At 52.5% G+C, this 23109-nt stretch overlaps 1 protein-coding gene across 1 annotated transcript; it reads left to right on the forward strand.

The window, feature by feature from the left end:
- The first annotated feature begins 1999 nt into the window (after positions 1-1999).
- On the forward strand, positions 2000-20494 carry LOC310764764 (BPTI/Kunitz domain-containing protein-like). Its single transcript, XM_083619243.1, has 5 exons — positions 2000-2145; positions 4985-5161; positions 5927-6067; positions 9982-10149; positions 17401-20494. The coding sequence occupies exons 1-5, from the start codon at positions 2061-2063 to the stop codon at positions 17409-17411; spliced, it is 582 nt and encodes a 193-aa protein (XP_083475369.1). The 5' UTR covers positions 2000-2060; the 3' UTR covers positions 17412-20494.
- Positions 20495-23109: the final 2615 nt, after the last annotated feature.

A 23109-nucleotide genomic window follows, 5' to 3' on the forward strand; every position in this document is an offset into this window, starting at 1 on the left:
GTCTACAACAGAAATCTGAGTGCATTGTTTACCTCCTGTCTGGCAGGTTACTTGTTAATGGTCACTTGATTGCATACCCTGGGGAGCCTGGCCAGTCTTTTGTAATAAGTACTTAGTTCCTGAGCCAGATCACAGGCTCGCCTTATTCATACACAGACATACCCTTAAGACAGGATTTGTGAAGGAAAAGGCAATGGGGAGGCTCCTCCATTTGACCTTGCAGAGAAAACACCTGGTCAGCCTGGGAGTCAAAATGGCTCCATGGCTGCTCTCCTGTGAAGCTTCAGACACGTGGCCTATATATCTATGTACGTGTTTGCTTGGCACATTTATGAACCTTTATTATATACATAAGACCTTAATTTATTTATTTCATAGCCAGGCAGACATTTCTCCAGATTGCACAAGGACCTTTGTGAAGGGAAAGCTGGAGAGTCCTGTGCCGCCCTAAAGACGACAATAGTTATTATGGCAGGAATGGTTGTGGTCAAAAGCCAGATGCCTAGCCTCTGGAAGCAGACAAAATAGTTGGGTGGGTAGAAAAAACCTCACTGGGTAAACTGGTGTCTCCCTGATGGGTCATGGAATCATGTACTGTTGGAAGGGGCCACAAGGATCATCTAGTCCAACCTCTTGCAATGCAGGAATCTTTTGCCCAACGTGGGGTTCAAACCCACAACCCTGAGATTGTGTCTCACGCTCTACTGGCTGAGCTATTCCAGGGATCTTGAAGTTACTCAAGTGCTTTTAGCAAACAAGTGGTGTCTTCAGTGCGGGTCCCTGCTGTCTGGGACAAAGGGTGCTGTTCAAAAGAGCCGGGCTGGGTGCCTCCCCCAGCCCTGAAGGCTGACCTTCCCGTTGACTCCAGCGAATGCCACACAACGTGCGTCATGCAAGGGAATGTGAGGTCCATGGTTACAGCCCCAGGACCCTGGGTGCAAATGCTGTTGTTGCTGCTGAGCAATAGCTCCCAATGGCTTGTGGATGACCCACTCTTGGCCCGCGAGGCCCCCAGGGGAAAGAGCTGGCTGGTAGCAACTCTTGCGCAAGAGGAAGTTTGCTGCAAGCAGAGAGGTGGTTGGGATTCTGTCAGGTGAAGGAAACATTTGACACCAGAGGTGATTTTCCAAACAGTTCCTGGCAAGGGGAGTGGAACAGGGCTCCCTGGCGAACTCTCCTTCTTGGAAGGTTTCCAAGGACAGGTTGGATGGCCATCTGCCAGGGATGCTTTAGCTGCGATTCGTGCCCTCTAGGGGGTGGACTAGATGTCCCCTGGGGGTCTCCTCCAAATCCACAGCTTTAAGATTCTATGAGTGCTGATGATCTAAAAAAAAGAGAGGCTGTGTGTGACCCAGGAACCAGTAGTCTTTTCCATGAATTTGTCTTTCAAAGCCATCTAGGGATGGTCCCTGTTCCCTGTAGCAGTGAGTTCCATAGTTTAACTCTGTGCTGCCTGAAGAAGTGAGCGAGGAAGGATGGAGCCTGCTCCTTGTGCCCTGCTGGGGGCTGATCTTCCCCCAGGCAGACAGTGGCCATGGGGAGTGTTTGGGGTGGGGGTCAGGGAGAGAAGGCAAGGAGGACACCTTGCTGGCAGGACAGTAGCTGCCCCACCCCACCCAACCTCCAGAGAATCCGAGGGGGCCTCCTGCTCAAGCCTTTTTCAAGCAGGCAGGATTCCATCGTTCCACTTCAGAGAGAAATTATACTTTTTTTAGAAACACACACCTTTGAAAGCATGCTTTGACTTGCAATGTTTATTTTGAAGAGAGAGAAAATATCCATCTGGAACTTGCTCTATTTCGGAGCCCCACGTCAGCTTCCTACGAAATAGACGCACACAAACAAACAAAATTTTGCTTACTGGTTCCTGGAAATTACCGTAAGTAATTGGAAAAAAACGATCTGGACCAGGAGCCAGCAGCAGTGACTGGCTGTGATCCACCCAGCTTCTGTCCCAGCCCAACCCAGGGGAGGGAGGGAGGAGGGAGGAGGGAAGACTATATCTGGCTGCTGAGCTCAGCCCTGAGCACCATTCAGAGCTGCCTCCCAGCAGGAGCACCATGAAGGCCACCAGGTTCTCCTTCTTCTCTGTGATGGGTCCCGTCCTCATCCTCTGGGCTCAGCTGCCGTCGGTGCCCGCCCCATGTGAGTTTGGGTATTACTTGGAGGGGTGAAGAATTGGGGCGGTTTGGGGGTCGGGGAGCATGCTTGGTGAGCTGTGGTTCCTGCACCGCAGGGGGTTGGGCCAGGTGTCCCTTGGGGCTCCTTCTATGAGGGGCATGGCCTTAACTGGTGATAGCATGCCAGGGTGGGGTGGAGCCCACCTCCCAGGGCTAAGCCTCGCCTGAATTTGAGGGATTCCACCTCCCTCCCCAGTCACAGCCCTTTGCCCAACACCCCCAAGAAGCCTGGACATGAAGGTGACTCTCAGGATCCACAGCATCCTCACATGCTCAAAGAACCTCTCACACACCCTGTTGAGACGCACAGGCCCAGAAGTTTTGCTGGGACTCTGCAGGTTGGGTGGACAAGCCCTGAATTTGAAGATCTACCTGCCTGAAGGTTTCAGGTTGGTCAGTGATGGGCAGCAGCTGGTCAGTGAGTTGCCTCCTTTGGGCCAAACAAGCCAGAAGGCTTTTGATTTACACCCTAGAAATTCACTTCTGTGCGTTGACCATACAAAACTCTGCAATGGGGTTTGGGATTTGGGCAGGGTAAGGTTCAAATTCGGGAGCTTCAAAGGGGGACTTTGATTGTAGTCCTCAAATGGAAAAGCCCAACCCCAAATTCTGGTCAGAGTGGAGGAGAATCTGGCTCAGGAGAGAGATGAGGCAGATATATGGCTGACTAGACAGGCAATGGCAAAAGTTTATGATGTCCTTTCTCTCTTTAAATAAGGGTGGGGACAACAAAGGCTCTTTCGCCACCTTCACCCTCTAAGCTGCTGAAAGGAAGGGCTTGTCCACACTTCCGAAAGTCGTGCCTAGAAAGCTCAGCTCTTTAGCACTGAATCAAAACAAACGGCAACTCATGAGAAACTCCATTGCCATTCATCCTGATTCAGTGCTAAACCACAGGTTTTCCTAGAGGAACAGTGGGGCAAGCAGATGTGAGCCCCAAGAGAAGTTTGGGGGCTCATCTAGAAGTGGCGTTTTGTGTAGGAGGCCTGTAGGCAGACTGCATTTAACAAGAATCATAGAACTAGTCCATCTCCCTGCATTGGAGAACTTACATTTAAAGCATCTAGAGCAGACGGCCATCCAACCTCTGCTTTGAAACCCTCGACAGCTCTTACCGCTAGAAAGTTCTTCCCTAAGGGTGCCACCCAGCTGTTGCTGTGCTTCTGGCTTCCGTCAGTGGACCTTGAGGCTCTAGCAAACACAAAGCAGCCTGAGGTTTTCCCATGCCAGATACAGCCCATCTCTGACCAGAGGAAGGTGGAGGTGCTGGAGATGATGGTAGGACCTCCTGGCAAGATCCGAAGGGTGTCAGCGTCCTGGAAGAGAGAAGCCGACTCCAGCAGCCTCTGACTTCCAAAGCAGCCTGTGCCTGAGTGTCTGCAAGTTGGGTCTTGTGGGGGAAAGGGAAGGTTCAGGAAGCCAAGCAATGAATCACACGGCCTTTGAGACTCTAAAGGGAGAGGGCTTGGGTTAGGGGGTGGTTAGGTGTTGAAATCCTATGCGTCTCCCAAGGTTCAGATGTAACAGATGATGTCAGTCTCCTTGGAGCAAAAGACAAATGACTCACGGATGCCCGGAGCCTGCCCTTTCAAAAGGGTGATGATGCCTAGAAAAACTTCTGGCGGGCAGGGAGACTTCCATACTGGGGCAACACATTCTGGAAGAGTGTTGTGTATCCGCCACCTGAATCAGCTCTGGGTGGCGGGAGGTGTCTACTTTTGCATTCTTACAACTGGTTCTCCTGCATTCCCTGGGCTCTGTGGAGTGTGTGGAAAATCCTTGCTTGTCTAATGGTGCCATGAGGCTGCCCCCCAGGTTGGCACAGACACGTCAAGTTTCCTATTGTTCTCACCTGTGGCCCCTCCCATTTTCCCATGCCTCTGGGGCCACAAAAAATGAGCTCTTCTCTCTCTCTCTCTCTCTCTCTCTCTCTCTCTCTCTCTCTCTCTCTCTCATTAGTCAGACAGCCTGATCATGCAATGCCCCACCTTCAAGCCTTCTCCTGCTTTCCTGCCCTGTCCCAGACCTAGTCCCAACTCCTCTCTCTTCCCTTCAGAGCCCTCCTCCCTCTCTGGGTCTCTCTGCTCTTCTCTCCTGAGAGATCCAGTCAGGGGGGTAGGAAGGGGGGGCGGGGGGAGTCGACCGCCCTGGATGCCCTCGCCTGAGGGGATGACATTCAGCACGCCATCCGTCCATGACTCCCAAACCTACCCCAACCCCTCCAGGGTAAGGGGCAGAGCTGTGCCGTTTTGCCAGTGGCATTCCCCGCTTCCCCCTTTGTTTTGACCGCTTGGAGGGGCTTGGGGGTCGTGGGTGGGTGGCGCTGAATGTCCTCCACAGGCAGCTCGCTCCGGCCCTGGCTGCAGGGCGTGAGCACTGCTTGGGCACCCAGTTGGCTATCCCGCGCCTGGGAGGGCACCCTGGGCAGCGCGGGCATATGCTCTGCCGCTGTTGCCAGTCACCTCCAGTTCCTCCATCATTGGATTCATGAAGGTCTCTCCCTGGAGATATGGCAGGGAAGAGCAATGGACTTTGAGTGTCTCTTAGCAACAGAGGAAGCGGAAACAGAGGAGTCAGCCACTGGTCCATCTAGCCCCATATTGTCTACACTGACTGGCAGTGGCAGTCCATGTTTTCAGGCAAGGGAATGATTCCTAGCCCTGCCCAGAGATGCCATTGGAGGTGGGACCAGGGTTTTCTTTACCCTAGCTACATTTCTTGTCTTCCTTGTAAGCTGCTTGGAGGCTGCGCTGCAGTCAAGCACTGTACGAATTCTGTTGACTCAAGAGAGATCAATAATACAGTTTCAGACGTGTGCAGCACCTTTCCAAAGGACTCTGACCGGTGTGGCGACCCCAAACCGCGCTTCTTCTACAACTCCACCTCCAAGGCCTGTGAGCCCTTCACCTACAGAGGCTGCTCGTGGTTCCGCAACCGCTTTTACACCATCGAAGAATGCCAGCGCCACTGCGGAGGGACTGGTGAGTGGGGGTGAGAGGGGGGTGGGCCCAGATGTGGGAAAGGACCCCGACCCTCTTGACTGACAGAAACCCACCCACCCAGGCATCTTGAAGCACAGGGAGCCCTTGGGACCTGGGGGGGGAGCGGGTGTCCTGAACTTCTTCACCTGCTCTGTCCCTGTGCCATGTAGAGGTGGTCAGGCATAGATGTGGCTCAAAGGGTTGCTCCACTCATCCCAGCATCCCAGAGTCGAGGGGCAGGCCTGACTGGGACCCATCACTCAGCATCCTCCTAGAAGGCCTTCCTTACGGAGGGGGGTGGAAAAGAGGCGAGGGAACACACTAGGTGTGCGTGAAACTCTGCAGGGTGTGAGAAAGTGGGCAGAGATTGTCCTCTTCTTCTCCAGAACTTCATGGAGTCATTGTGAGAGATTCAGGGCAGACAAAGGGAAGGGTTTTTTTGCACACAGCAAATAGCTGAAATATAGAATTTGTTCTTGCAAAAGGAATTGACAGCCACCAACTTGGAGGGCTTTAAGGACCGAGCAAATTCATGGGGAGGATTACGCTACTAGCCACAAGGTCCATGCAAGACCTCCCCTGTTGATGGAGAGAGTCAGTGTTGCTCTGATGTTCTTCATGCAAGCTTCTCCATTGGGGCATGTGGTTGGTCTCTGTAAGAACAGGAGGCTGGACTAGATGGGCCCAGCAAGATGGGAACAGCGGCCTAAGGTCCCCTCCACATCACGCCCAACGACAACCCTGGTTTCGCTCTCTGTGTTGCAGAAAAGCCTGGCTCCTGCCTCCCCAGTCCTCGAAACATCACCCTGGAGTGCTTGGCCAGCTGCCTTCATGACGGAAACTGCCCGGGGGATCAGAAGTGCTGCTCCTATGGGTGCGCATTGCGCTGCTCTGAGCCCGTCAAAGGTGAGACCCAGAGGTTGCTGGGGGAGGTGGGGGGCTACTGGTATCCTTCAGAGAAGTGGCCTCTGTCAGGGATGATTTAGCTGCTACTCATGAGCTCTCAATAATGCTGGGCAGCTGTGAGAGCAGAGTGGTGCTTCTGCGGCTGGAGCAAGCACTAGAAGTTCTGCCTTCCATAGAGTGTGAGACTAATTCTCCGGGCTGTGGGTTCAAGCCCCACATGGGGCAAAAGATTCCTGCATTGCAGGGGGTTGGACTAGATGACCCTGTGGGAATGTTCTGGGGTGCAGGAGAGGATGTATTGTGAGATTATATCCTAATCCAACTTGTGCTAACAAGTTCCCAAAATATCAGCAGAGTTTATAGACATTCCCCTTTAAGTTCGCAACGGTAACGCTTGCACAGGTTCGCTAGAACCTCTATAATAATTACTCTGGTAATTTCCCCTTTGTTCCCTCTTAAAATACAAGACACGACACAGTCTTTATAAAAGTATAAAAGAGTTTACTCACGTTCTGTTCACAATATGATCCCAGAAGGCAGACAGGCTTAAAAAGGTTACATGCATTCGGAATCTATCTTATAGCAAGATAGTCCTTTCCTCCTCTCTTGGCTAAGAGCCAAGAGAGCATCTTTAGATGCTTCTTCTTTGAAAGAAAAATGGCAGAGAGAGATGGAAGAGAGAGAGATAGCTGCCTGCCCTGTGCTTTCATCATTTACCTGCACAGGTGAGGCCACACCCACCTCTGGTCACATGCGGAGGAAGTCCGACCCCAGGAAGTTTACCTGCTTGCTAGACAGACCTCCCTCCCCATGTTCTAACATGTACACTCTAGGAATGTTGTCCGATTGCATGGAGCCCGGACAGCCCCGTGGTTTTCTTCGGAGCTGAGGGCGATGAAACAATCGCTGAGACGGCTAGAGCGTCGGTGGCAAAAAACTCACTCCGAATCTGACCGGACACAGGTTAGAGCTCAACTTCGAGCCTACCAAGTGGCGATAGCGACGGCGAAGAAGACTTTCTTCACCGCCTCTATTGCATCTGCAGAAAATAGTAGCAGGAGACTCTTTCAGGTGGTTCGCAATTTAACGGAACCACCTTTACCACCGGGGCCTTGTAAAGACCCCAAGATCTCCTGCAACGATTTTGCAAAGTTTTTTGCAGATAAAATCACTCATATTCGGAAGGAGCTAGACACCACCGTGGGAGCAGGGCTGGGGCGGGAGAGTGCTAGAGCTCTGTCTGGTCAAGTTGCATGGAATCAATTTCAATCCGTTACCCCCGAGGATGTGGACAGGCTGCTTGGACGCGTGAAACCAACCACCTGTCTCCTTGATCCTTGCCCATCCTGGCTAATAAAATCAAGCCGGGAAGGGCTGGGCGATGGGCTCTGCGGGGTGGTGAATGCTTCCCTCTGTGAGGGAACATTCCCAGATCCGCTGAAAGAGGCGGTCATTAAACCGCTTCTTAAAAAACCATCTTTAGACCCGGCCAGTATAGCCAACTATCGCCCAGTCTCAAATCTTCCATTCTTGGGCAAGGTGATTGAGCGCGTGGTTGCTGAACAACTCCAGGCACGCCTGGAGGATGCGGACCATTTGGATCCCTTCCAATCAGGATTCAGGCCTCATCATGGGACTGAAACTGCCTTGGTCGCGCTGGTTGATGATCTCCGGCGAGCTAGGGACAAAGGTGAGAGTTGTTTCCTAGTTCTGCTGGATCTCTCAGCGGCCTTTGATACAATCGACCATAACATCCTTCTGGACCGTCTAGAGGGGCTGGGAGCTGGGGGCACTGTTATGCAGTGGTTTCGCTCCTTCCTCCTGGGCCGTGTTCAGAAAGTGGTGGTGGGGGATGAGTGCTCAGACCCCTGGGCCCTCACTTGTGGGGTGCCTCAGGGTTCCGTCCTCTCCCCCATGCTTTTTAACATCTATATGAAGCCACTGGGAGAGATCATCAGGGGGTTTGGACTGGGTGTCCATCAATATGCAGATGATACCCAGCTCTACCTCTCTTTCAAATCAGAACCAGTGAAGGCGGTGAAGGTCCTGTGTGAGTGCCTGGAGGCAGTTGGAGGATGGATGGCGGTTAATGGATTGAGGTTGAATCCTGACAAGACAGAAGTACTGTTTTGGGGGGACAGGGGGCGGGCTGGTGTGGAGGACTCCCTGGTCCTGAATAGGGTAACTGTGCCCCTGAAGGACCAGGTGCGCAGCCTGGGAGTCATTTTGGACTCACAGCTGTCCATGGAGGTGCAGGTCAATTCTGTGTCCAGGGCAGCTGTCTAACAACTCCACCTGGTACGCAGGCTGAGACCCTACCTGCCCGCGGACTGTCTCGCCAGAGTGGTGCATGCTCTGCTTATCTCCCGCTTGGACTACTGCAATGCGCTCTACGTGGGGCTACCTTTGAAGGTGACTCGGAAACTACAACTAATCCAGAATGCGGCAGCTAGACTGGTGACTGGGGGCGGCCGCCGAGACCACATAACACCGGTCTTGAAAGACCTACATTGGCTCCCAGTACGTTTCCGAGCACAATTCAAAGTGCTGGTGTTGACCTTTAAAGCCCTAAACGGCCTCGGCCCAGTATACCTGAAGGAGCGTCTCCACCCCCATCGTTCTGCCCGGATGCTGAGGTCCAGCGCCGAGGGCCTTCTGGCGGTTCCCTCATTGCGAGAAGCAAAGCTACAGGGAACCAGGCAGAGGGCCTTCTCGGTAGTGGTGCCTGCCCTGTGGAACGCCCTCCCATCGGATGTCAAAGCGATAAATAACTACCTGACATTCAGAAGACATCTTAAGGCAGCCCTGTTCAGGGAAGTTTTTAATCTGTGATATTTTAGTGTATTTTTGGTTTTCTATGGAAGCCGCCCAGAGTGGCTGGGGAGGCCCAGCCAGATGGGCGGGGTACAAATAATAAATTATTATTATTATTATTATTATTGACTGCTCCTGTGTTTACATCCCACAGACCCTCGTTTCCCAGTCTAAAGAGACTCAGTTCCCTCAATCTGCCCTGAATCTTCCACCAGTTTGACTGGATGACCCCATCAGGTTCTAGGATTATGAGAGATGGAGAAACCTACCTGTTTTCTCCCCACATTCTGTCGTGTCACCTCTTACTGACTTCCCCCACCCCAAAACTAAACAGCCCCTAACGTTTCATTTTTTTATGATTTTCAATTTTATACATTTCAATAATTTCACAATCATTTTAAAATTTTGAAACTTCCTTCCCCCTCATTCCACAGTTCCTTAAATTTATTTTTTATATTTTCTGCATATTCCAAATTAACTTAACTTACTCATTTATTCATCTACTTTAATAATAATAATAATAATAATAATAATAATAATAATAATAATAATTTATTATTATTTCTACCCTGCCTATCTGGGTGGGTTTCCTCAGCCACTCTCGGCGGCTTCCAACAGAAGGTTAAAAATAAAACATCAGTCATTAAAAACTTCCCTAAACTCTTATAAAACTGCAGGTTATTACAGTAATCTTGCCAATGTTCTTATCTGTTTACAGTTTATTTGTAAATATTCAATATACCATTTCCATTCTTTTATTTAAAAAAAGTTTGTTATCTTGATTTCTTATTTTTCCATTTCTGCATTTCTGCATATTCCATAAGTTTTTGTATCCATTCTTCTTTCGCTGGGACTTCTTCTCCTTTCCATTTTTGGGCAAGTAACATTCTTGCTGCTGTAGTCGCATATGTGAATAAATTTCTATACAATCTGGTTAGTCCTGTTGCTATAATTCCCACAAGGAATTATAGCCCCAGGTGTTTCGACCTTTCTTCACAGGGGAGTTGCTCCACCCCTGTCCTCCTTCCGAATCTTCACCAAGAACGTAGTTAATGTCTGGGACTCTCTCACTCTTCCTTCCTCTCCCTTTGCCATCCCAGATATTTGCAAGCTGCCTCCGGATTACGGTCCCTGCCATGGCAAGTTCCGGAGCTGGTATTACGACGAGCGTGACCAAAACTGCAAGAGGTTCATCTACAGTGGCTGCCTTGGCAACGAGAACAAATTCAAGAAGCGCAGGGATTGCCTGGCCAGGTGCAAGCCAGCAGGTGAGCAGGCTGGAGACCCAGCAGGGAAGGGGGCTGTCAGGGCTACCCTAGGTCCCAGCTCACAAAGGACCAACGCTGCTTCGTTGTTAAGTATAAAAGCCTTTATTGAAGTTCAGTTTCACTTCCAGAGCCGCAGCGCGCAGCCCCACGTCTAAAGTGTCAGACCACTGATGCTCCGTCTGAGTCTCCTCCCCCTTGACACCAATTTAAGAGTCTAGCCTTGCTCCACCTTCTCCGCTGCTCCTTCCTCCTCTGGGTCCGCCTGCCCGCCGGGGTTCCGCCCTTTCTAGCCTCTTCTCCCGCTGATTCCCCTGAGCCTTCTCCCTCCCTCCGGCGGGTTTTAGGAGCTGGTTCCCCATCCGGGTCTCCTGCTGTTCCGCGCGCCTGCACATTTGAACTTGGCGCGCGCGCCCAGCCAGCAACTTTCCTCCTGACCGTTCCACTGCTGCTGTCACTGCTTCCCCCATCGGGGGGGCTAGCTGCAACTGACCTCCCCTCCGTTGGAGGCGTGGTCAGCCCTGACTCCCTCTCTGGAGGAGACACTGCTCCTGACACATGTGACTCCTCCCCCCCACTACGCTCTGGTGGGGAAACTGGTCCTGATCCTCCACTGCTGCTTTGGGGTTCCCCTCTGGCTCCTTGTTTCTGGTGCGTCCCCCCTGGGACCCCCCTTGCCCTGACCATCGGCGCCCCCTTCTGGGAATCTTCTGATTCGCTGGAGAAGCTCATGGAATCTCTCGGGCCACTGTCATACTCCCCTACGCTGCCCTCGGATTCTTCCCCTTCGCTCTCCCAATCCTCTCTCCCCAGTGCTCCTGCTCCTGATTCCCTGACATCCATCCCGCCCTCGAAGCCCCCCCTTCCCCCCTCCCCCTCTTCGGGTGTGGGTTCCGGGTGCTCCAGTCCAGTGGGTGTGAGTGCGGGATACCATTCTTCCCCCCTGGTGTGTAGCCGGTCCACTGGATCCGGCCCAACCGCAACGGGCTCGTCGACGTCGATTTCCTCTGCTTCCATCTCTCTGCTGATGTGCTCGAATCCAGGATCCTCCCCCAACACGTCCATGTCCTCCCCTCCCCCGGGTACCTCTGGTGAGACAGCTTGCAAAGGTCCCCGCAGCAGCTCCCTGCGCCACCCCACCTCCGGTTGAGTGTCCCACCAATAGGAGCGGTCTGTGGCAAACCCCGAGAGAGACCCCTCCGAGGAGCTAGTGTCTGGCGTCGTCTCTTCAGCTGATGAAAAACCCTGGAACGTACTGGCTGACAGTGTGGGCGTGAAAAGCCAGTCGTCGAAATACTCTGCCGGCATAGGTCTGTGTGGGAAGAGTGCATGGAACTCGTCTTTAAGATAGTGCTCCTCCACGGCATAGCACGGTACCCACCTGTTGGCACTGGCTGGGGTACCTTCCCTGGCGAGGAGGTATTCCACCCCCTCTTCCCCCCACCTCGAGTCCAAAATCTCCGTGACCTCGTTGAGTGGCGTCGCCCTCCGTGACCCCTCCCTCTTCGGAGATTCACTAAGTGGGTCTGGCGCGTTCCCTGTCGCCTGAAACCTGTGGGGTTCCCTGTAGGGTGTGAGCACTGACCTATGAAAGACTGGGTGCATTCTGGAGCCCTCCGGGAGTGTCAACCGGAAGGCCACTGGATTGATTCGCGCCGCGACCTGGTAAGGTCCCAGCTGCTTGTGCTTGAGCTTCCTCTTAGCTAGCGTCCTGGCCGGCACTGCCTGGGCTGCTAACCAGACCCAGTCCCCCACCTGGATGTCCTCCCCGACCCTCCTGTGCTTGTCTGCCTGCATTTTGTAGGCGTGTTTCGCCAGTTCCAGTTGCCTGCGGAGTTGCTCGTGGACCTCCTGTAACTCTGCTGCTAAGTGCTCTGCTCCCCTTGGCTCCCCCTCCCCCTTCGTCTCTAACCCTGGGAAAGTTCTGGGATGCCGCCCATTATTGGCGAAGAACGGTGTCACTCCCGTAGACCCGTGCTTCGTGTTGTTGTAGGCAAACTCGGCCAGCGGTAGGTAGTCCACCCAGGTCGAGGGTTGTTGATTGGCGTAGCATCGCAGGTACTGCTGCATGATGGCGTTGACCCTCTCCGCTTGTCCGTTGGTCTGCGGGTGTCGTGCCGACGCTAAGTTGATCTTGACGTTCAGGATGCCCAGCAGCTTCTGCCAGAAGCTCGAGACGAATTGGCGACCCCGGTCAGACAGGATGGACCGCGGCAAGCCGTGAGCTTTGAACACGTGGTCTATGAACAGCTTGGCGGTCTGTTCCGCTGTGGCCACCTTCGCGCACGGAATAAAGTGTGCCATCTTGGTGAACATGTCTACGACCACGAGCACCGCTGTTTTGCCTCGCGAGCTGGGCAGATCTGTGACAAAGTCCAGGGCCACTCTCTCCCACGGTTCGAGCGGCGTCTGTAGGGGTTCTAGTAGACCCGCTGGCTTCCTGTGTACTGGCTTGGCCCTTTGGCAGGTGTCACACCTGGAGACGTAATCCGCGACTTCTCCCCTCACCTTGGGCCACCAAAAGTCTCTGGTTACTAATTCCGCCGTTTTGTCCTTGCCGAAGTGCCCAGCGCTGGGCGCGTCGTGTAGCTGCTGCAAGACTTTCGCGCGGAGGTCGTCTCCGGGCACGTAGAGAGCCCCTTTGCGGATGAGCAGTCCGTCTCATATCTGGAACTCGTCGTCCTTCGCTGTGCCTCTTCGCACCTCCTCCATCTTGGATTGTGCGAACGAATCCGTCTGCAGCGCTCGACGCACCGCGTCCAGGTCCACGGCAGCTGAAGCGCACGCCCACGCTTTCGGTGCGAAAATGTGCTTGGCCGCCACCGGCGCCGCTTCCTCGAGATACTGCGGCTTCCTGGATAGTGCATCCGCCATGACGTTGTTGTCTCCCGGGATGTATTCTATCCGGAAATCGAAATCCGCAAAGAACTCCGCCCAGCGGATGTGTCTCTGGTTCAGGAACCGCGCCGTGCGCCAGTACTCCAGGTTCTTATGGTCCGTGCGGACTTGCACTGTGTGTCTGGCTCCAACGAGGAAGTGCCGCCACGCCCTGAAAGCTGCATGAATGGCCAGCAACTCCCTGTCCCAGATGGTGTAGTTCTGTTCCGCCTTGCTGAGTTTCCTGGAGTAGAATGCGCACGGCCTCCATTCCCCTTGCGGATCTTGCTGCAACAGGACGGCCCCCACTGCTCTGTCTGAGGCGTCCGTCTCAACCCTCATTGGTCTGCTGGGGTTTACATGTAGCAGCTGTTCTTCGGACGCGAAGAGACGCTTGAGTCTCCGAAAGGACTGCTCCGCCTGGTCCGTCCAGGTGAACTTCTTCTTCTTGGAGCTGAGGGTGTCCGTGATGGCCGCCGTCTCCTTCGCGAACCCTTTGATGAACTTGCGATAAAAGTTGGCGAAGCCGACGAACCTCTGGACCTCCTTCCGATTGCGCGGGCTCTTCCAGTCCAACACCGCGCGGACCTTGGCGCTGTCCATGGCGAGTCCCTTGTCGGACAGCTTGTAGCCCAGAAAATCCACCTCCGTCATGTCGAACTGGCACTTCTCTAATTTGGCGTAAAGTCTGTGCTCCCGTAGCCTCTGCAGGACCTCCTTGACGTCCCTCTCGTGAGCCTCCTGCGATTCCGAGAAGATCAGGATATCGTCCAGGAAGCAGACGCACTTCTTGTAGAGGAGTCCCGCTAACACGTGATGCATGAAAGCTTGGAAGGTATGGGAGCCATTTTGCAGACCAAAAGGCATTACGCGATATTCATAGGTGCCTAAAGGTGTAAACATGGCTGTCTTCCACTCATCGCCCTCCCGCATGCGTATAAGGTTGTACGCCCCTCGTAGATCCAACTTGGTGAAGATCCGTCCCTTCCTCACCGTCGCGAGCAGGTCGTCGATCTTGGGCATGGGGAACGCTGCGGGCTTTGTTTTGGAATTTATGGTCCTAAAATCAACTATGAGTCTCCGTTGGGGCGTGTCCTTCTTCTTCACGAAAAACACGGGACTGCCCCCCACTGCTTTAGATTCTTGGATGAACCCCCGCTTCAAGTTGTGATCTATGAACTCCCTGAGTTCTTGCAGTTCATCTTCAGACATGGAATACAGTTTCCCAGTCGGCAGCGTCGCTCCCGGCAGGAGGTCAATCTTGCAGTCGTAAGGCCTGTGGGGAGGCAGCTTATCCGCTTCCCTCTCGCAGAAGACCTCCAAAAACTCCTTGTACTTGTTGGGTACCGCTTGCACCATGCCTAGGTGTAGCTGCGGTTCATCCTCTTGCCCCTCCTCCTCCTGGCGGGTCTGGATGCAGTGTTCTGCGCAGTAGGAGGAACAGAAGGTCAACTGCCGCTGGTACCATGCCAATGCCGGGCTGTGCCTATCCAGCCAACTCATACCCAACACTATGGGCGTGTCCGACAGGTGGGTGACGTTGAAGCTGATGACTTCGCGGTGGTTTCCAATTTGCATCACCATCGGTGGTGTTTGCTGTACCACCTCTCCTCCCAGTAGCTTCCTGCCATCGACCGTGACGACGTTTAGGGGCATCGTGGCTGGCATGAGTGCTATGCGATGTTGCTTGATAAAGTCCACTCCAATAAAGTCTGCGTTGCTCCCAGAGTCAATGGTTATTGGTACTTGCATGGTGTGCCCATTGGGCAACTGGAGCGATGCGGTGAGTTGCACCACTGGTTTGGGTGGGAGGGGGTCTGTGGGCTGTAAAATCTCTGGGGACTGCTTCACTGACTTGCCTGGTTGGGCCCCAGTGGCTCTGTTTCCAACCAGGCTTCTTCTTCCCCCTGCAGCTGTTTCAGCTGCTCACCTGTTCCCTTTACTGTTGCTGAGGCTGCAGTGTGCTTCTGGAGCCTCTGGGGACACTCTTTGGCCATGTGCTGTGCACTGTCGCAGATGTAACACTTCCTGGTCCCTCTAGGAGCCTTCCCCTTGACTGCTCCCGGTGTTTGGGCTCTGCTGGCAGTCTGAGCCCTTGCACCACCAATCTCCATCGGCTCTTCTCCCCTTCCCAAAGGAGGCATGGACAGCGCCCGCCCCGCCTCTCTGGGAAAGAAAGGGGTTGTCCTGGCTGGGGTGCTTCCCTTACGTCCTTCCAGGCGCACACCAATTGCCAACGCTCTTTGGGCAACTTCTTGGGTATTTTGGGGTCTTTCTCCTCTTGCCAGTTCATCTTTCACCTCTCCACTTAGCCCCTCCCAGAACAGGTCTCTGACAGCAATGGAGTCCTTCTCCCAGCCCAGCACGTTCAGTAAGGCAAAAAAGCGCGAGTGATACTGCCTCACCGTCGCTTTCCCTTGCTGTAGTCCATGCATTTCCCTCCGAGCAATATCTACATCTACCGTAGATTTAAAGCAAGCGTCCATAGCTTTGATAAATGCATCGGAATCTTTGAGGGCAGGGTCTTTTTCGCGCCACAAATTCCGCAGCCACGCTTTTGCTTCCCCATGCAAATGAGTGATTATGAAGCCCACCTTCTCTTCCTCATCTCTAAAGTCTTTCCGAAGCAAATTGAGCGCGTAAACCACGTCAGCTCTGAAGTTAGGGTATTGCTGCAGGTTCCCATCAAAGTGCGCCACCAGGCTGCCCCCCCTCTTCCCGAGGCCAACTCCCTCCGGTTTGGGTCCTGGCAGCCCCTCTTTCCCCCAACGGTCCCACCTGGCTTGCAGATCCCGGCAGAGCGCTACTGCTTCTTCTTCTCTTTTCCTGGATGCTGCTACTTCCGCGTAAAGCGTCGTGACTGCTTCTTGCAGTTCTTTCACCTGGCTCTCTGTAGTCATCTTTGCCTATCTTCGTGAGCTCGCAAAACACCAAGTCTTGCCCCTCGCTGCACCAACTCACGCTGCGAGGTTTTTATGGCAGACGGAGCATACTGTCAGGGCTACCCTAGGTCCCAGCTCACAAAGGACCAACGCTGCTTCGTTGTTAAGTATAAAAGCCTTTATTGAAGTTCAGTTTCACTTCCAGAGCCGCAGCGCGCAGCCCCACGTCTAAAGTGTCAGACCACTGATGCTCCGTCTGAGTCTCCTCCCCCTTGACACCAATTTAAGAGTCTAGCCTTGCTCCACCTTCTCCGCTGCTCCTTCCTCCTCTGGGTCCGCCTGCCCGCCGGGGTTCCGCCCTTTCTAGCCTCTTCTCCCGCTGATTCCCCTGAGCCTTCTCCCTCCCTCCGGCGGGTTTTAGGAGCTGGTTCCCCATCCGGGTCTCCTGCTGTTCCGCGCGCCTGCACATTTGAACTTGGCGCGCGCGCCCAGCCAGCAACTTTCCTCCTGACCGTTCCACTGCTGCTGTCACTGCTTCCCCCATCGGGGGGGCTAGCTGCAACTGACCTCCCCTCCGTTGGAGGCGTGGTCAGCCCTGACTCCCTCTCTGGAGGAGACACTGCTCCTGACACATGTGACTCCTCCCCCCCACTACGCTCTGGTGGGGAAACTGGTCCTGATCCTCCACTGCTGCTTTGGGGTTCCCCTCTGGCTCCTTGTTTCTGGTGCGTCCCCCCTGGGACCCCCCTTGCCCTGACCATCGGCGCCCCCTTCTGGGAATCTTCTGATTCGCTGGAGAAGCTCATGGAATCTCTCGGGCCACTGTCATACTCCCCTACGCTGCCCTCGGATTCTTCCCCTTCGCTCTCCCAATCCTCTCTCCCCAGTGCTCCTGCTCCTGATTCCCTGACAGGGGCTATCGATGGCTACTAGCCAGGGTGACTAGGCTTGACTAGGTTAAAAGAGGGGAAATGGCCAGCGGAAATACGAGACCACAATGAAGAAAAGTGTACGGAAGAATGGAAGTACTTTTCGGCCTCTTTTAAAAAGGATTATAGCAAATGAAATTGCAGGCAGGGTCTTGCAGCGTAAGCAATGGAAGGCTAGCAAGAATGAACTAAATGAAGAAATGCGTAAGTTTTGCATTTCAGGAATAAACATCAAGAATGCAAGGATGGGAAGTCGAATTGCTAAGAAATGTGGATAAATTGATTTGGCACAAAGTTTATAAAACCGATAAATAAATAAATAAAAAAGCAGAAACTACAAGCAGGAAGCTTTGAGTTAACGTACGGATGCAGGACTGATTCTGAGTATGTTACAGAATGAGTATGTTACAGAAAGTTCTTGGCAGTGACTGGAAGGGAATGATCCATTTCCAGTTGACTGCAGAGAAGCCATTTCTCAAAGGCACAAAAGTGTAGAAGCCGCCTTAGGCGGGAAGGAGTCCCCGCCGATGGCACAGTGTTCTGACAATGCTTTCCTCTTTTTCCAGGGTCTTCCTAAGTCTTCCTCGCTCACCCACTGCTTGGCCCAAGACCCTCGACCTGGCCAGCCTGCAATGGCCTCATTCCAGAACAGACGGCCCCTCCGCACGCATTGCACAGACAATCCGGGTGTATGAATGAATCAATGTTTCCGTGAAGTGATGACAAACGTCTCGGCTGCTGCGAGAAACTTCCTGGTGGTTGACGTGTGCTTCGCCCAAGGGGGTGTGGCATTGCTCCCGGTGGGGTGCAAAGGACTGTCTGCATTCTCCAAGAGCTTGCACCCTTCTTCGTATGAATGTCCATGCTGGCATGTGGCAGATGAAACCAGGCAGCCAATGGCGCTTGCAGAAACTCTGTTATGAACTCTCAGAGGAGGAGGAGGAGGAGGAGGAGGAGGAAGAGGAAAGAGAGGTCTGGCTTCCTTGCTGCCACCTCACTTGAGTGCTTCCTGGGTGCTTCTCCCCACCTGCCACCACTAGCCTGTTCTTCCACAAAAGAACACTCAACTGGAGGGCACATAGAATCATAGAACGGCAGAGTTGGAAGGAACCCAGGAGTCATCTATCCCAACGCCATGAAATGTAGGAATCTCAGCTCAAGCATCCCTGACAGCTGGCCACCCAACCTCTGCTTAAAAACCTCCAGTGAAGGAGTCCACCACCTTCCAAGGGAGTCCATTTCACTTTCCAGCAGCTCTTACCATCAGAAAGTTCTTCCTAAGGTTCAGGCGGAATCTCCTTTCTTGTAACTTGGATCCATCGGTTCAGGTCCTATCTTCCGGAGAAAAAGGAAATGAGCCTGGTCCCTCTTCCATGGGACAGCCCTTCAGATATTAGAAGAAGGCTCTCATCTCACCTCACCATCTTCTCTTCTCCAGGCTAAGCATCCCCAACTCCCTCAACCGTTTCTCACAAGACTTTGCTTCCCCTCCCTTGACCCTCTTGGTCACCCTCCTCTGTGCACCTTCCACCTTGTTGGGGTCTTTCTGGAGCTTTTTTGCAAATGCGAATGAAGAGCAACTGCTTTGGCCAGTGTTCAAGGAGAAGGTGTAGCAGCCCATGCAGGGCTTTCCTTTCGCGGTCCAAAAAGCCGTAGTGTTCCCAAAGCAAGGAAGGATTGGACTCTGATTAATAGAATACACATGAGGCTTGACCAGCAAGACTCTGGGAGGTGGTGCCAATAATAATTCCTCTCCACCCCTCGGCCCAGGTCGTTTTATTCACGAAAGAACTTTTTACACAGTGTTCGTAAGAACCAATCAGATTTCCTCTAAGCATTTCAAAAAACCCCACGCGGGGACAAAGTTAAAAGTTAAAACTACAAAGAGCTAATTTGAGTATGCATAGTAGTCCAGAGTAAATAAAATAGGAAACAAGGAACGCATTCAGCAACCCTGGAGGTCATAAACAAGCGGTAAACAGGAGAGGAAGGATAGCAAGGAAAGATTAGGCATGTTTATCACCTCCATGTGAAACTATTTCCTGGCCCTAAGATTAACAGAACCAAGGAAAGGTACATCAAAGCCATCGACTATCTTTATGGCCCAGGATGCCTGGTGAAGCAACTGGCCTGTGTATTTAGAAAGCTTATACGTGCCTGTCAGCGTAGAGAAAGCAAATGGCAGAGATGAAGAGGCTTGTGGGATTCGATCAGAAACTATTGTCAATGAATCAAACCCAGTCAACGCAATGCTTTCATGGAGGACACAATGGCTTGCTTCATTTTTCAAAATTCCTCATAGCAATCCCACCTGACCCCCACACTGGATATCTGCACCCCTACAAAAAAGCCACAGATGTGAGGAGTGGAGAAGAGGGGTCAGGTTGTGTTGGCAGGCAAGCAAGGCTTGCATCACGACCTTTGTGGGGGGTGCTGAGGTAGCAAAGAGGACACAGGAAGGCAGAGAGGAACAGAGTGACAGCGTCCCCTCCAGCCTCCTTTTGAGGAACCTTTTGGGGGCCACATTCCACCGGGTGTAATCTCTTGGGAGCCAAATACCAGGGATGGGAGGAGACTGAAGTTAAATGTGGTCTCTCCCTTCTCCTCCTTCCTTCCTTCCTTTCTTCTCTCTCTCTCTGCATGGGGAGGGGGGATTTTTGCCAAGGTCCCAGTCCATGGAGAGAGGGGGGGTTCACCCCAACCCTCCCCAGCTGCCTCTCCAGTGGAAATCCCCCACCCCATGCATGGGAGGGCAAGGGGGGGGGAGGCAGAGCTGAAGGGGAGGGGCATAGACAGCACCCTAAGCTGGTGGCAAGGGGCCCCTGGTCTCTCAACTTCCTTCCAGGGCCTCTGGCAGAGAGCTGTCCTTTCCCATTTCCTGACATTCATTTTTATGTTTTAAAAAGATATTTATATACCATTCACCAGGTGAACTTTGCAAAGCAGTTTGCATAGGGATATGAAAGCAATGAGCCTCAATAAAGCACCTTTAAGTTATTTAATAAAACAGCCAAGGCAAGCAACAAACAGTCTTTTCATTTATTTATTCTTGGAAGCTCAGCTGTCTCCCCGCAGCCCCAGGGAGTAGCTTGCTGGGAAGGAGAAGCTGCCTCAGGTGGAATACTGGGAGCAGCCGGCTCTTGTGGGATCACAGAATTGCAGCGTCGGAAGGGACCCCCAGGTTCATCTAGTCCAACCCCCAGCAATGCAGGAGTCGCAGCTAAACAATCTCTGCTTTTAAAATCCTGGGGGTGTTCCTGGGACTTTCTGCATGCTGAGCCTGTGCTCTGTGGATGTCAAGAGGTCCCTCTCCGAGACTAAAATGGCGGAGTGGGCTTCGTACACTCACAGATCAACAGTGATCATATCTGAGTCCAGGGATTTCATGTTTTGGGGCAGATCAAGGGGGGGCTGGGGAAGGGGGAAGACACTTCATTCATCCCTCAGTCTGGAGCCCCTCACACACCTCAAGGGGTTCCTGGGGGGGCCTCTGCCCCAGTTGCCCTCCTTGTCCCTCCTTCTCTTGCTTAGCCTTATTGGAATCTTTGTCCAGAATTGTTTCGCTTAACAGTGTGATTTTATCATATCATTGTAACATTGTCTTTGGGGGGGGGGTTGGAGAATTGTATTTTTCTTTATAAAAATAAATTATGAAATAAATATGGTGCTTTTATATTGTTGGTATTGTAATGGTGTGTGTGTGTGTGTGTGTGTGTGTGTGTGTGTGTGAGCTGCCTTGGGTGAGGTGTACCTATCTTAAATAAAACATATCAGATTCTCCCACTTTTCCATGGCTGCAGGGATTAAACTCCTTAAATGTAGTGGAAGAGCCAGTCCTGGTTCTCTGGAGGTCTTTTCATGGAGGAGAGGCTAATATGGAGGAGAGGGACCCACGGCTGCTGGAATGGCCAAGGTATGGCTGCTGGTGTGTCAGACCCAGGGATGCCACACAGGTGTGGTTTCAGTTTTGCTCTTAATGCAAATCCGATTTTGCTGAATCGCAAAACTCAGTCAGCAGGAGCAGTGAGAAGCAAAGGCCTGCTTTGGCCAATACATCATCAACCGAACAGGAAGGCTGTTGAGGTGGCCAGACAGATTCATCAGATCCTGCAGCACCAAAGCAAAGGGTCTGGTATCTGCCAGGCAAGCTGATAGCTGAGAGGTGTTTGAAGTGTGGGGTCCTGATCCACCAGGTATAGATTTAGGACACTTACCATATTTTTCCATCTATAAGACGCCCCCAAGTATAAGACGCCCCCTATTTTGGAGGACTCCGATTTAAGAAAATGGGGGAGATGGCCCAGAGTATAAGACACCCCCTAATTTTTGACATTTATTTTAGGGGGGGGGAACCTAGTCTTATACACAGAAAAATACGGTAACAGCAACTGATGGGTTTAGGGGAATGCAGGCGGGCTGTTTTTGAAAAGGCCACTGCAGACAGCATCAGAAAAGGCTACTTTGGTCATTGGTAAAAGGGAAAAATAGAAAGCATGTCGTCGTCATCATCACCATCAACATCTAATATTATTTATACCCTGCCCATCTGGCTGGGTTTCCCCAGCCACTCAGAGCAGCTCTCAAAAGTTTAAAAACAGAATAAAGCATCACACATTAAAAACTTCCCTAAACAGGGCTGCCTTCAGATGTCTTTTAAAGAGAAGATAGCTGCTCATTTCCTTCACATCTGGTGGGAGGGCATTCCACAGGACGGGTGCCACCACCAAGAAGGCCCTCTGCCTGGTTCCCTGTAACCTCACTTCTCACAGCAAGGGAACCGCCAGAAGGCCCTCGGCGCTGGACCTCAGTGTCCGGGCAGAATGATGGAGACGCTCCTTCAGGTATACTGGACCGAGGCCGTTTAGGGCTTTCAAGGTCAGCACCAACACTTTGAATTGTGCCTGGAAACGTACTGGGAGCCAGTGAAGGTCTTTCAGGAGAGTAGCTTTACAGTGCTGCCCCCTGGTGGTTACCTGCTGCACAATGCTCCAAAGGGTTGGCCGAGTCAAGATGATGATCCAGGTGAGGCCTCCAGAGGGATGGGGGACCCTCTGGTGGGGCTGGGGGAGGCCACTAGAGAGCAATCTGAAAGCAGGGGGTGGCGGGGGCTTCCTCAAGCTGCTTTCCCATCTCCTCTGCCCCCCACGACAGGAGCCGGGAATTCCGCCTCATTCTCTGTCCACAGCTCCTTCTCTGGGAGATGCCTTCAGAACCTGGGAGGAGCACTTGCCCCATCAACTATGTCCAGCAGGAGTCGGAAAAGAAGGGGGCAGGAGGCTCCATCTGGGACCAAGTGGGGAGGGGGTGCCCAAGAGCTTTTCCCACCTGCTTCACTGATCAACTGCAACACAGCCCCCATCAGTGCTGACAGTGGGCCTTACAGTATTATCATTATCATCAATTAAATTTCTATACCATTGCAGCCCCAGAATGAGCTGGGCATGTTTAGCCTGGAAAAGAAGAGGCTGAAAGGAGATAGAATAGCCATCTTCAAATACCTGAAAGGCTGCCGCATGGAAAATGGAGCAGGCTTGCTTTCTGCTGCTCCAGAGCGCAGAATCCAAACCAATGTATTAAAATTACAAAAAAAAGGAGACTGTGATTAAACATAACTACTGCAATGTGCTCTATGCCGGGTCATTGAAGGTGACCCGGAAACTACAACTAATCCAGAATGCAGCAGCTAGACTGGTGACTGGGAGCGGCCACCAAGACCACATAACACCGGTCTTAAAAGACCTACATTGGCTCCCAGTACGTTTCTGAGCACAATTCAAAGTGTTGGTGCTGACCTTTAAAGCCCTAAACAGCCCAGTATACCTGAAGGAGCGTCTCCACCCCCATCGTTCAGTCCGGACACTGAGGTCCAGCTCTGAGGGCCTTCTGGCGGTTCCCTCACTGCGAGAAGCCAAGTTACAGGGAAGCAGGCAGAGGGCCTTCTCAGTCATGGCACCAGCCCTGTGGAACACCCTCCCACCAGATGTGAGAAAGAACAATAACTACCAATCTTTTAGAAGACATCTGAAGGCAGCCCTCTTTAGGGAAGCTTTTAATGTTTGATGCATTACCAGATGGGCGGGGTATAAAGAATAAATTTATTATTATTATTATTATTATTATTATTATTATTATTATTATTATTATTAACTTTCTGACACTAAGGGCCATTCGACACTGGAACTGACTCCCTTGTTATTGGGTGGAAGTTTCTAAGCAGAGGTTAGATGGCCATCGGTCATGGATGCTGCAGTTGAGATTCCTGCATTGGTTCCTTC

This window comes from Podarcis filfolensis, assembly GCF_964270895.1.
Source record: "Podarcis filfolensis genome assembly, chromosome: 6".
NCBI classification, from domain to species: Eukaryota; Metazoa; Chordata; class Lepidosauria; order Squamata; family Lacertidae; genus Podarcis; species Podarcis filfolensis.

What these genes read in the sequence shown, in the direction of transcription:
- LOC310764764 (XM_083619243.1), top strand. Translation starts at nt 2,061, where the DNA reads ATGAAGGCCACCAGGTTCTCCTTCTTCTCTGTGATGGGTCCCGTCCTC. An exon ending in GCCGTCGGTGCCCGCCCCAT is followed by an intron (nt 2,146 to 4,984) that starts GTGAGTTTGGGT and finishes TCAATAATACAG; the next exon opens with TTTCAGACGTGTGCAGCACC. An exon ending in CTGCTCTGAGCCCGTCAAAG is followed by an intron (nt 6,068 to 9,981) that starts GTGAGACCCAGA and finishes TTGCCATCCCAG; the next exon opens with ATATTTGCAAGCTGCCTCCG.